This window comes from Taurulus bubalis (genome assembly GCF_910589615.1).
Source record: "Taurulus bubalis genome assembly, chromosome: 5".
In the NCBI taxonomy this organism is placed as follows: Eukaryota; Metazoa; Chordata; class Actinopteri; order Perciformes; family Cottidae; genus Taurulus; species Taurulus bubalis.
This window is the reverse complement of record NC_136593.1, coordinates 2,240,579-2,253,126: the sequence shown is the minus strand read 5'-3', so window position 1 is coordinate 2,253,126 and position 12,548 is coordinate 2,240,579. Positions and strand designations below refer to the sequence as shown.

At 44.5% G+C, this 12,548-nt stretch overlaps 1 protein-coding gene across 1 annotated transcript in view; it reads right to left on the bottom strand.

Moving 5' to 3' along the window:
* grm7 (glutamate metabotropic receptor 7) overlaps window positions 1-12,548 on the bottom strand; it is a gene marked incomplete at both ends in the record, with an annotated part of 210,728 nt that overhangs the window by 65,828 nt on the left and 132,352 nt on the right. The window contains one exon of the mRNA XM_079217911.1: window positions 1,935-2,135. Within this exon, the coding sequence (XP_079074037.1) occupies window positions 1,935-2,135 (201 nt within the window). The remainder of the gene's footprint in view (window positions 1-1,934; window positions 2,136-12,548) is intronic.

Sequence of the window (12,548 nt, the reverse complement as noted above, 5' to 3'; positions counted from 1 at the left end):
GGGGCGTTGGACAAACACACCAACCCTCCACCCTTCAGCTCAACAATAACGCCACGCTGCAACAATACTCGTATAATAACTCTGCCTTTCATTTGCATTTTGGCTGCAGAAGGAAACGTCTTCGAAGGCCGACCGCTCGCTCGTTAAGGAGCTTGGTCTTCCATTATTGGACGTTTGGAGAGAGGAGCAGGGCGATGGAGCTCCTCGGGCGGTTTTTGTTCCAAAACAGTGTTCTGAATGGAAAGTATGTTTGGAAAGAGAAAGTCTCACCACCTGGCGCAGTCAGACAGCGACTTAATGACCGACTTCAGAGAGCAGTCATTTTGGGCTATGGGGCAATAAAAGTCTTAATGATTGCCCCTCCAGGACCAAGGCTATACATCATCTCACTTTACAGCACCTGTTCACAAACACACTTTCAGAAGAAGTTCCTTTACTGCTCAGTGGATTCTGTGTCTCTTCCGTCAGGATTACCTCCTCGTGGTACGTTTGATTAATGCACCACGACATATTTAATACATATATTCTACTTTCACGAGGTTAGGGGCAAACAAAGGACTTCTACCCAGGAGACTGCTGCTTGTCCCGCGCGAAAGACCTCATGCTTTATGTGGCGTTGTTTACAGTAACATTGTTTTAAATAACGTTGTGTAATTATGAGCCCCAGCGCCCCCAAAACTGGGGGCTGAACTCTTCATCAGGAGGTCTTCCTCACTCTCCAAGTCCTCGTACTCCCATGAATCGATCCCAGAGACACTGATGTGACATAGCAACAAAAAAACTACAAAGCCTTACAAGACCATATTGTAATAAGTCCATTTTACATTTTTTTAACATAAATATTAAGATAAAGCATAAATATGACTCGAGAGAGAGCTCCCCAAGTTATGGAAATATACATTTTTATATCCCTGAAACTGATCAGGGATCAGATAAAACGCTACAGCGGTTTCTGTACGATCGATGTGTTGGAATCACTGGAGCGACTTTAATGAGGCCGAGAGACCGGCGGCTTAAAGCTGCTGTCATCACCGTCACAGACCCGAGAGGTTCCTTACAGAGTCGAGGAGACCGGCTACACCGATTCTACATGAACGCCTCTCACACCGCCTCGCTCACACGGCTCAACGCTTCCAGGAAGCTTTTACACTGAGCTTTCTTTTAGGATCATCTGTGACGCACAAAGTGACTCCATGATTAAGGAGCCAGATGCATCAAACAATTTACTTGAGTAAAAATACAAAGGTATTAGCACTCCATGTAATTATTGGATAATAATTGATGTGTTATCACTAATGTTGCAGCTACTTTCTATTCTATTGCTCAATCTATAACTTATTCATTGACTACATTTTTGTATTAATAATCTGAATCTGCAACATAATAACCGAGTGCAGTAGAAAGGACGATGTTTAGTAGAAGTGCGTTGGAATCAAACGACAACGCTTGAGCGTGTGTTTCTAATCCAGAGAGTCTATAACCTGACGGGGCCCTTCAGGGCCTTCAGGAGAAAGCAGCTTCGATCCGTCGGTCTTCAAACCGATGACGATTCTTTCAGTGCAAGACACGAGTTGCATTGTGGGACCAAACAGGAACAGCACATTAAAAACAGAGAAGAAAACAACCCTGTACACGGCCCGGCGGAGAGCACGGCTACGATGGAAGATAAAAACCCTTAAGACCGTGGTGCGGAGGCAATTTCACCAGACAATCCAGACGCTTTTACGAGCAGCAGTTTTTATGCTCGGCGTCGGTTGGCTACTTTGGTAGATTTAGAATTGATTGCGTCCGAAAGCTGCTCTCGTCTCGAAGATTCACTGGCATATATATATATATATATATATATATATATATATATATATATATATATATATATAGGAAACACGAGTGCTTTAATGTCCCGCAGAAGGACCGGACCGGCCGTCCCGGCTCACCGTTGAAGCTGACGCTGCGGATGTACTTGAGCAGCTTCTTCCCTCCGGCCAGGTCCATGTCGGGGCAGATGCCGGAGTTCTCCGGACACAGGTCCCTCTGCATGTTGTGCAGCGCGTGGGCCATGGCGTACACGGCGTCGATCACGAACTGGACCTTGCCCTCCTGCTCGTACTTGGAGTCGATGCTGATGCGCTCCTGACCTGAGAGAGACGGACACAGACGACACGGACTCAATATTTAATGGAGGTGACATTCTGGTTTTCCTTCGAAGGGCAACCATTTAATACAAACCCTTGAACCCCTAGGGGGTCTAGACCTCCTTTTCCCTGTGTTTGAGTCATCGTAGGACCCCCAAATTAATCCCAATGCTTGTGTTTATTGTATGTATTTTTTCAGAAAAGTCAATGTACAGCATGATGAGATCAAAAAGGAGTCCTCGAGAGCTCCAGAGTTTTTCTTTTAGTATTGTTCGGTGCCGTAACAACAACCCACAGACTAATAGTGCACCTTTGTAGAAAGAGTAGAGTTTCTCTACAACGGGAGGGAACTGATTTTGTTTAACGTCTCCCATCATTTTACGGTCTGACGATGGCCAAACTTAACTTGCAGACCACTTTACTTCAGTAAATACATTGAGCACAGTCGAGCGTGAGCAGGGTGAACTCATGTGATTCCAATGTGTAAAGGTTGATATGTACTGATTGGGGCCTTTATTGGACCGGATCAACTAAAGAATGGGAGAAACTGAAGGCCAATTGAAGAAATTAGGAGAAGAAAAAAAGGCTATTTCATGGCATGTCAGTCCCGTCTCATGACTGCATAAATACGCCGATTAAAGCACCAAGTAATCCTGTTTTGGCGCCTCTAACACAGGGTTCATACACAGTCTGACCAATGTCCCATGACTTTAAACCACATTTTCATGAGCAAATATTTAGTGAAATCTGGGTGTAAACAGTAAGAAGTGAGTAAATGTAGTATTTAAACTAACAATGAGAACACAAAGCATACAGTAAACCTTAAATGACTCAAATGAATGAGACAATAGTTTGATTAAAAGAATAATCATTTATATAGATGCCTGTATGTATGCCTGCTTATATTCTGAGTCTTTCTTTTAAAAGCATATTCATTATTTCAAACTCAGCGTAGATGAACGTCATGAACACATGAATATAACACATTTACATGAACACATGAATATAACACATTTACATGAACACATGAATATAACACATTTACATGACTTTTACTAAACTTTTGGGATTTAATTTTTTCCAGGACTTTTCCAGGTCTGGAAATAACCATTTTAAAACTCCATGACTTGTCCAAGTTTTCCATGACCGTGCAAACCATACAAAATAATACTCAAGCAGTTAATGGTAAGAAATAAAAAATCTTATAACGAGGCTAAAAATGTCATCATCATCATCATCATCATCATCATGACAATATCTCCAGTTGTTCTGCACCCGATGAAGCCCTTTGATAATCTTTGCTAAAGATACGTAGTAGAAATAAAAGCAAAGCAGCTTCTGTGATGATGAAGCTGCCTGATGATGACGAGGAGAGGAAGAGAGGCAATCACATCCAGACAATCAGAGGCGGTGGGGTGGATCACCAGATTACTTAGAGGCTGTTTTCCTGTTGTTTCATGAGACTGGTGGAAAAACATCATGCAGCCAAAATAACTGAAAAAGAGTTTAAACGTTAGCAGCTGCAGGGCTCTCAACATGTTTGAGTTCTGGAAAAGAAAAAAGACTCAGAAGGACTTTGATATTTTGTTATTTCAGACTAAAAAGAGGACCGTTTCTTCTGCCGCAGGAATGAGTCATAAAAAGGCAGAAAAGAGTTCCAGCTGGAGTTTTTTTTCATGCCTGGGAAAACACTTTTTAATATATTTTCCCTACATCATCACATTACAAATATTTTGAATTTATTGCACAGATACTGAAGATGTGTGTGTTTCGCCTCATCGCCTAAACAAAGAAACAAGTTACAAGGTAATCCCCATGAGACGTGTCTCAACCTGTAGGATTATTCATGCTTCTTACTTCCTATGAAATGAAACAAGAGAACGAAGAAGACGAAGGAAAGGGCAGCGGCGTGTTCCTGAGGCGGTGGCGTGCAGGAAGGCTGCAGCGGCATCGCAGCAAATACATACAATATGGATATAATGCATTATGATCGCATCGCGTGTGAGAGAGAGAGCAGCAGATACTGCTGGGGTTTCTGGATCCATCCCATTAACTTCCTTGTCTCTGGCCTTTTGCTTTCATGCTCTTTATCTCTTCTCTCTCTCCTCTCATGCAATCTATTTCCTGTGTCCTCCTTCCCTTTCTGTCTCTTCAACACTTTCCCTCCTGCAGTCACACACAGATCATAAACAAGCTTTCATTTCAATTTCAACTGGCTATTAAGTTATTTACATTATTATCACTGAGCCTGCTGACTTTTACATTGAGGGTTTGCCAGCAGATTCATCAATATAAATAAAACATTTCAGCCAATTATTATGTGACAAGTAATACACTGTATATTTTTTGATAACTTTATTATATGTATTAATTATTATCAGTGTCATTATTATTATTATAAATATGTATATATATTCAAAGCAAGATGTTGTGTTTTCACACATTCCTTCAAACCCCAAACCTTGACACTCTATATATAAACATATTTCTTTGAGAGGTTAGGTCTCCCTCAGCTGCTTCTCTGTTTCATTCATAAAAGTTATATAAATGTCAATCTGAGCACTTAATCTGAAGGTCTTAAAGGGTAACTTCAGTATGTTTCATCCATCCCTATTTTCCACGTTGTTGTTTCTAACTGACTAATACTCTGAGGTCGGTCCAGTATTGATCGAGAGCGCTGCTCACCGGCTGCAACATGAAACTATCGGGGCGATTTGTTACTGTCTACTTATGCTGTAACAGTACAGAAAGGGTCTGGCTCAAGGAGAAGTCTCACACTGACATCACACGAGGCGGCATGTTGCTGGAGAGCCGGAACAGTGCAGGAAGCAAAGATCATTTAACGACTCACATGAATAGCAAGTTTAAAATTTACGTGACGAGTTAACGACAAATGTGATTCTCGACTCGCGTGACTAGCCAGCTAACGACTTGTGTGACTAGTCAGCTAACGACTCACGTGACTAGCCAGCTAACGACTTGTGTGACTAGTCAGCTAACGACTCACGTGACTAGCCAGCTAACGACTTGTGTGACTAGTCAGCTAACGACTCGCGTGACTAGCCATCAAACGACTCGCGTGACTAGCCATCTAACGACTCGCGTGACTAGCCAGCTAACGACTTGTGTGACTAGTCAGCTAACGACACGCGTGACTAGTCAGCTAGCGACTCGCGTGACTAGCCAGCTAGCGACTCGCGTGACTAGCCAGCTAACGACTCGCGTGACTAGCCAGCTAACGACTCGCGTGACTAGCCATCTAACGACTCGCGTGACTAGCCAGCTAACGACTCGCGTGACTAGTCAGCTAGCGACTCGCGTGACTAGTCAGCTAGCGACTCGCGTGACTAGTCAGCTAGCGACTCGCGTGACTAGCCAGCTAACGACTCGCGTGACTAGCCAGCTAACGTCTCGCGTGACTAGCCAGCAACCGACTCACGTGACTAGCCAGCTAATGACTCATGTGACTAGCCAGCTAATGACTCATGTGACTAGCCAGCGAGTGACTCACGTGACTAGCCAGCTAGCGACTCAGGTGAGTAGCCAGTTAGCAACTCACGTGATTATCGACTGAAATGACAACAAACACAGCAAAAGAGTCACGTGACCAACAACTTGTGAAAGATGAACGCTGTAGTCTCACACGGGACAAGAACAGCTGCCTCCTAGGTGAAAGTCCTGTTTTTGATATAACAATACTAGCGTTATGACATAACGCTAGTATTGTTTCATTTTGACCACTATACCTAAGATTTCCTTAGGTTGTTTTCTTTCTCTTAAGAAGAAGATATTGGGTTGATAAATATGAAACTTCAAATCTCTTTAATTTCAGTTTTCTTCATCTGAGATTATTTCCAAAAATCTGAATCTCCTGTCAGCTGAGGACACATTTTGGAGAAATTAATCTTGAAGTTGTGTTTAGTTTTTAACCAAAAACAAAATGGAAAAAATAAGTACAAATCAACATGCGAGGGCGCGCATGCAGACAAATGTGTTGTGTTGTTGGGCGCCTCGGCCTCAGCTGGGATCTCATTAACGGACACAGTCAGCTGTGCATCTCACTGCATCACTGAATATACATCTTGAATATTCGCATATGAGCTGAATTATGTATGTTACTCCCCAGCTCTCGCTCCTCCACACAAACAAATCCCAGTTTAACCTTTATTCGCTCGTAATCACCCAGAGAAGGCGACATATTTTCCTCCGAGAAATGAAATATTACTCCAGAATATATGTCCAGAACCAATAATGTCCCACTTGAGATACGACCGGCTTCCATCCTTCCAAAACCAATATTTGGTCCGACCAAAATATATTCTCTCCGTATTTCTGGAAGTCTTCGAAGAAAACAAATATGCCTCCTGACACGTGAAACACAGCAAATGATTCGACCTCACCGACTGCGGAGTGGAGCCAAAGGTTCATGAGAGCGTTACCAAACATCACTGCGTTAGTATTAATCACAATAATACATTAAATTGGATTCATTTTTGTTTGCTGAATAATTGTGACAGACAGTTCAAATCGTTCAAGTTCATCAGTGCCGCAAAACTGCATTTCGCACTCGTGCATTGTTGGCAAATGACTTACTGCCTCCCGATTGCCTCAGAACGTTGGAAGCATCAATCGAGACTTTCAATCCCAGAATCTAAAAGTGACAGAGATAGAAATTTCCAAATTTGTTGCACGTACATTTTGTTTATCATTTATCGATCCTGTTGAGTGCATTTCATCTTAAAGAGTTATTTCTCTTCAGCGGAAATGGCGTTTCACCGTCCAGCTGCATCTTCGGCTCCTTTCGGCTCTTTGAAATGTTCGTTTTTGTGAATTAAAAAAGAAAATCTTGTGTATCACTTTACGGTTTTGAGAAGAATTGTTTTGATAATTAAGGTTGAATGTTTTTCCAAGGCTCTGGACTAGTAATACCACACAGTAATGTGACACAGTACACAACGTATTTGCTACATTTTTAGGGCAATAATGACATCATCACGACAACGTTGTTGAGACCACAAGGCAAGTCATGTGTCGTACGTTGTCTTTTCTGCAGGAGCAAAACCATCTTTTATTTGGGTTGCATGAGGTCAGGTTACACGACTAATCTCAGCTCACAGACACGATTCCCTCCCTCAGCTGCTTATGTCACTTGCACGCTGTGTTTTATTTTATTTTTTAAAAGGGATCACGATCCAACAAAGGCAGCCACCAACAATCTCAGGGTATTTTTACATCGACATTCCCCGCAAACTGATTCCCACAAGACTTTTCCTTTGCATCAATCCTCACTTGATGTGCCTTGCTCAAAGGTTTTAGGTGAGAGGAAACAAACAACGGAGCTGTTTGTGACTGTAAGATCATCTTTAACACAAACACCTGCAACACATCCAACCCTCTGTCTGTCTCTCTCTCTCTCTCTCTCGTCCCTTAAGAACCCTGCTGTCCTGAGCGGTGCAGACCCACAATGCAATGCAGCGTGGTGGTGTGTGCATTAGACATGTGAGTGCTGGTTTAAATGGAATGAGGTCAAACTTGAATGCAGCAGAAGAAGGAAACAGGGAGTGAGAGAGATGAAGCGCAGCTCAGAGCGTCGTCTTTTTTATTTGTATTTCTCCCTCAGGTGCAGGTGAGACACGTTCTGAAGCAGACTCATCCGTTTGCGTTGGATTCGAGTGTTTGGATGCTGCATCCCGCCTCTTTTCCCCTCGTTTAAGTCCGGGCCAAGACGGGTCAGACCTCTAGCGTCGGGTTTGGACACATCAGGGACGGCGAGTGTCCCCAAAATGTAAGCAGACTATACAGGAAGTTACGCTGCGCTCACACCAAAAGCGCTGCGAATTATTATTGCATGCAAAGTCAATGCACAGACGCGAATGGTTGCAAAACACGCACATTTTCGTGAGAAAACAAAAATAACGTGACTACCAGGTGACGTACGACTCACGCGACTAGCGAGTGACAAACAAGTCACGTCACGATGTTTAGAGCGGGACCCGAACAACGGTCTCCTGGGCCAAAGTCCTGTTTGAGCCATCCGTTGAATGAGGATACATTGGATTAATAATGACATATATATATATATATATAGCCTGCAGTCACACAATTAATGTTGTGCAGAACATATTGATGACAGTAACCTGCTCACAGTAGTAGAATACAGTATTTTAATGCACACAGTGGAGTCAGAGTGTTGGGTAGAAAGAATCAGAAAGGAATATTCTTAAAATAACCTGCCTGAAAGCAAGCAGAGCTTTTTATTTTATTGTTCTGAATAAACCTAGATGACTGTTTTCATCGTGAATTGTTGACTGCAAAATATTGCAGGAGGCTGTAATGGATGTGACAACAACAACAACAACCTGCATTCACATTCAGTTCAACATCACTCAACACGTTCAGCCTCCATCAGACAGGTGGACATGGAAACGGCCTCTGGGGGAACAGCGGGAAAAAGAAAAGAATCGAAGCATCAAAAGGAGAACGGTGTACGGTGTTTGTTCTGTTTTCATTATTAGGATTGGACGTGTGGTGCCTCGCACACAAACGCTGAGGAAGTAAACTGTAAGGCAGTCTGTCTGAGGGTGAGTGAGGCGCAGAAGGAGCGACATCAATAAACTGCTCACGAATAATCCCGTTAGAGGCGGAGCTAGAGCTGAGTCTCTCCAGGACTGAACCGCTGTCTTCACTCGTCCTCAGCCTCCTGCTGCGACGTCTTCACCTGGTTCAGAAGAGTTTAGTTCTACTAGTGTTCCTCTATATGTAGAAATATGCCGGTGACTTTTTCCTATGTTGAAGACATCTTGCCTCACGTAGCTGTTCCATGTTTCCATCCTTTCTTGCAAGAAATAAACGGACAAACAACTTTGCTTCTTTTCTGCGTGGTCAGCCTCTCTTGCATCAGCACTGCAGAGCACTTCTCCAGAGGAAGATGAGCAAAGAACGGCAGCGAAGACCTTTCTTACCCCTCTCCCGACCGGCTTCTGCAAGGGTTTGATTGACAGGCGGTTAATCCAAGTCACTTCTTTGAAAGCGCCACACTTTTCCGGAAACAGTTTTCCGATTTCATTTCATTTTTGTCGAGTTGGTTTGACGCGTCTTATACTACGAATCCAAGCCCATTGTTTGCATACATCACCTCTTGTTTTTTACAAGGCCTCACGGCCCATTAATGTCTAGACGGGGTCAGCCAGCTGTGGGTTGTATTCATTAAATCACAGGATGCACACCTGGATGGAGATCTGCACTCCGCTGAGCGCTCCTTTCTGGGATGATATCATCCTAAATAATGCTTGTTCTGAATGCAAATAGAGTCAAACTAATACCTGTGACTGACGAACCGGAACATGAACAGCTCAGTTCTGGAGACACAATACCCAGAACGTGTACTATGAATAATCCGGCTCAGAAATGTGCTGCAACACCGGGAAGCAGATGTTCTCGCCCATTTAACAACTGGCTCTCTCGGCTCCCGGCGCTCCGCTGTTATCCTTAATAACAGCCACGGCGCCATCTGCCCGAAAAGAAGGCCTCCTCCTGACCGGCGAGGTGAGCGCCCCGTGCCGTGACGTCGTTAGGAGCCGCCTCGGTCGGAGCGTGAGGGGAGCCGGCTGTTCTCGGCTTCGGCGATCGACAGCGGCGATAATTACCTGCGTGTCTCTGCAGCTCGGAGCAGACGCTGACGGGAGGCCTCCTCTTATCTCTTGTTAGGAGCCCTCCGGAGGCCACGCTGCACTCTAACCCCTCTCTATTGCCCTGCAGCGAAGGGACCGGGAGCTTTGTGTTATCTTATGAACAGGAGACTCTCAGTCTCCGCTCTGTGGCCCGCTCACATCCGTCTCCAGCTCTCTATCTCACACACTAAGCTGCTCGCCCGTCGGACCCCACTGGCATCATGTTATCTGGGCTCCAGCCCACAAAGGCACCGCGGGCACCATGTTGCCCTGGCAGCTTGTTGCTGCCCCCAGCTGTGGCTGTTTAAACCGTCCTCACCCACCGACTGCCTGTAACCTCAGGTGTTTCCTCTGGTTCACCTGCTACTCCGACACATACATCTTACAGCTGCATCGTAGTCTGTGGTACACCATTTACTACACGTCTGTATATTGGTTATAAAGGCTAAATAGGGCAAATCAAGACTGTACATTGTGTACAATTTACTATTTGATTGTCTTTGATCCCTGAAAGTTGACGGAATAAACACAAGCATGAAGCGTAATATATCATCCTGTTGGCAAATATAACTACTTCCACGTCTTCAAATGCAATTAAGCAGCGCAAAGACGCTGAGTGCGACTAATGGTGCATTGTAAAGTCGCCGCCGCCTCCAAACAAACCCAAAGCCAGCATCCTTATGCCGCAGCAGGTGGCGGCTTTATTACGGCAATAAGCCGCTGATGGAATGTTCTTCCTTGAGGTTATGGGCGTGACGCCGGTGCGCGGCCACCGGCCGACCACGATGCATAAAACAGCGTTGACGGGGCCCGTTGTGTTTATTTTCTACATCGCCCGAAGAAGCATGTGTTTCACCTTGTTCTGTGTTGCATAAGGCGTTTAATCCCAGCATGCACTGGGGGCGAGGTAGGTCCGTCCACACACTCTTTCTCCCAACTCGAGTTCAGCCTGCAGTCACACATTATCCCATAATGTATGGCCCTGCACCGGGGGGGCAAACCAGACCTGGTCCCAGTCTGTCACCGCCGATGATGCACGATAACGACCCTGCCTCTGAAAAAATGGCCGCTTGCTATACTTGTTTCCCCTGTTTGGTCGTGTGGTGTGAAACTAAATCACACTGTCAATAAAATTCAGTCCAAGAGAAGGGGAGGCGGGCCACATTGCACAGTACTCCTCGTATATTGTTTATATTTGGCAGGTCAACAGCTTATTTGAGGGGAACATAATCAAGCGGAGGCAGGTTGGTAAGTAGTATTGATCACCATTTGTATTGTTGTCTTTGTAAACAATTTATTCGAGGCAAATGTACGGAAACAGTGGAATACAGTGTCTATTCCACACAGTGGCTAAAGGACTTGATTGATCAATGCTGAAAGTGCTCAGTGTGTTTGTGTCTAATTGGCCCTCCACAGCCTCTCTTCCCAGAAATGATGACGCACAGCGGGCGCATACCTCATCGTGAGGGTAACATTTAGCTTGAGCCAGAAGGAGCTCGCTTACTTGCACATGCTAGCAAAAATAGGGGTTAGAAAAGGAAGGATGGACATCATAGCTGTGGCTTTTCCATCGTCAAATAGCTGCTCCTCCAGTGTGCAGATCTTGTGTTGCAGTCGTAGTTCCATTAGCCGTTAGCCTTTAGCCAAACAGCAACAGTTGAGATGTACTCGGCAGTGTGTGCAGTGGTAATTCCATTAGCCGTTAGCATTTAGCCAAATAGCAACAGCTGAGATGTACTCGGCAGTGTTTACACTGCTAGTTCCATTAGCCGTTAGCAGATGTTCTGAGAAAGCGTGAGTCACCGATAACCACGGGAGTCCTTGAACATGACGCTGTCACTGGGCTCCCAAAATATTGTGCAGTTTGCAGCAGAATTAGAGATTAGCCGTGCACACACACACACACACACACACACACACACACACACACACACACACACATACACACACACACACACACACACACACACACACATACACATACACACACACACACACACACACACATACACATACACACACACACACACACACACACACACACACACACACACACACACACACACACACACACACATGAATGAACACATAATCTCTCCCCGGCTGAAGTCTGGTTACAGGTGCAGCATCAACATTTTGCAACTCAGAAGATATTATTAAATACCAAATCTTCAGCTTTGTATTGATCAAAATGCCTTTTGAACGCCGTAATCATCCACACCAGGTAAACCCGGGTTTTGCATCGTGTTTAATAACAAGGCTCAGAGGATTCAGCGTTCATCCACTGCTTGAGTTTCTAGAAAATAACATTTATGTCTGTTCAGAATTGTATTTAGATTTCCTGCTGATGAATAAATCCTCATATATTTGCTGTTGGAGTTTAAACATAATCTTCAGGTAGACAGTGCTGATGTTAAATAAATTAACAGATGGTGAACTAATCCCTCCTCCGACTACTGACACTTATCCCGTGCACCATTTGATCCCTATTCCAGATATGCATCCCATCATCTAAACTATATATGACAATAAATGTGAGGACTCATGTGGAAGCTGAGCGTGTTGATTCATTATCGTCTCCACACAGATATGATGGGGGCAGAGAGATTTAGACCTTCTTGCTGAGGGCCTCATGTTTTATTCATGTGTTTTCAGTGAGGAATGCCAACGCACTGATTGGTCCGTCCAACACCAGCTCCCAGAGTTACTCTTTGCCTTCCAGCTAACTAGCTACAACCAGGCCAGA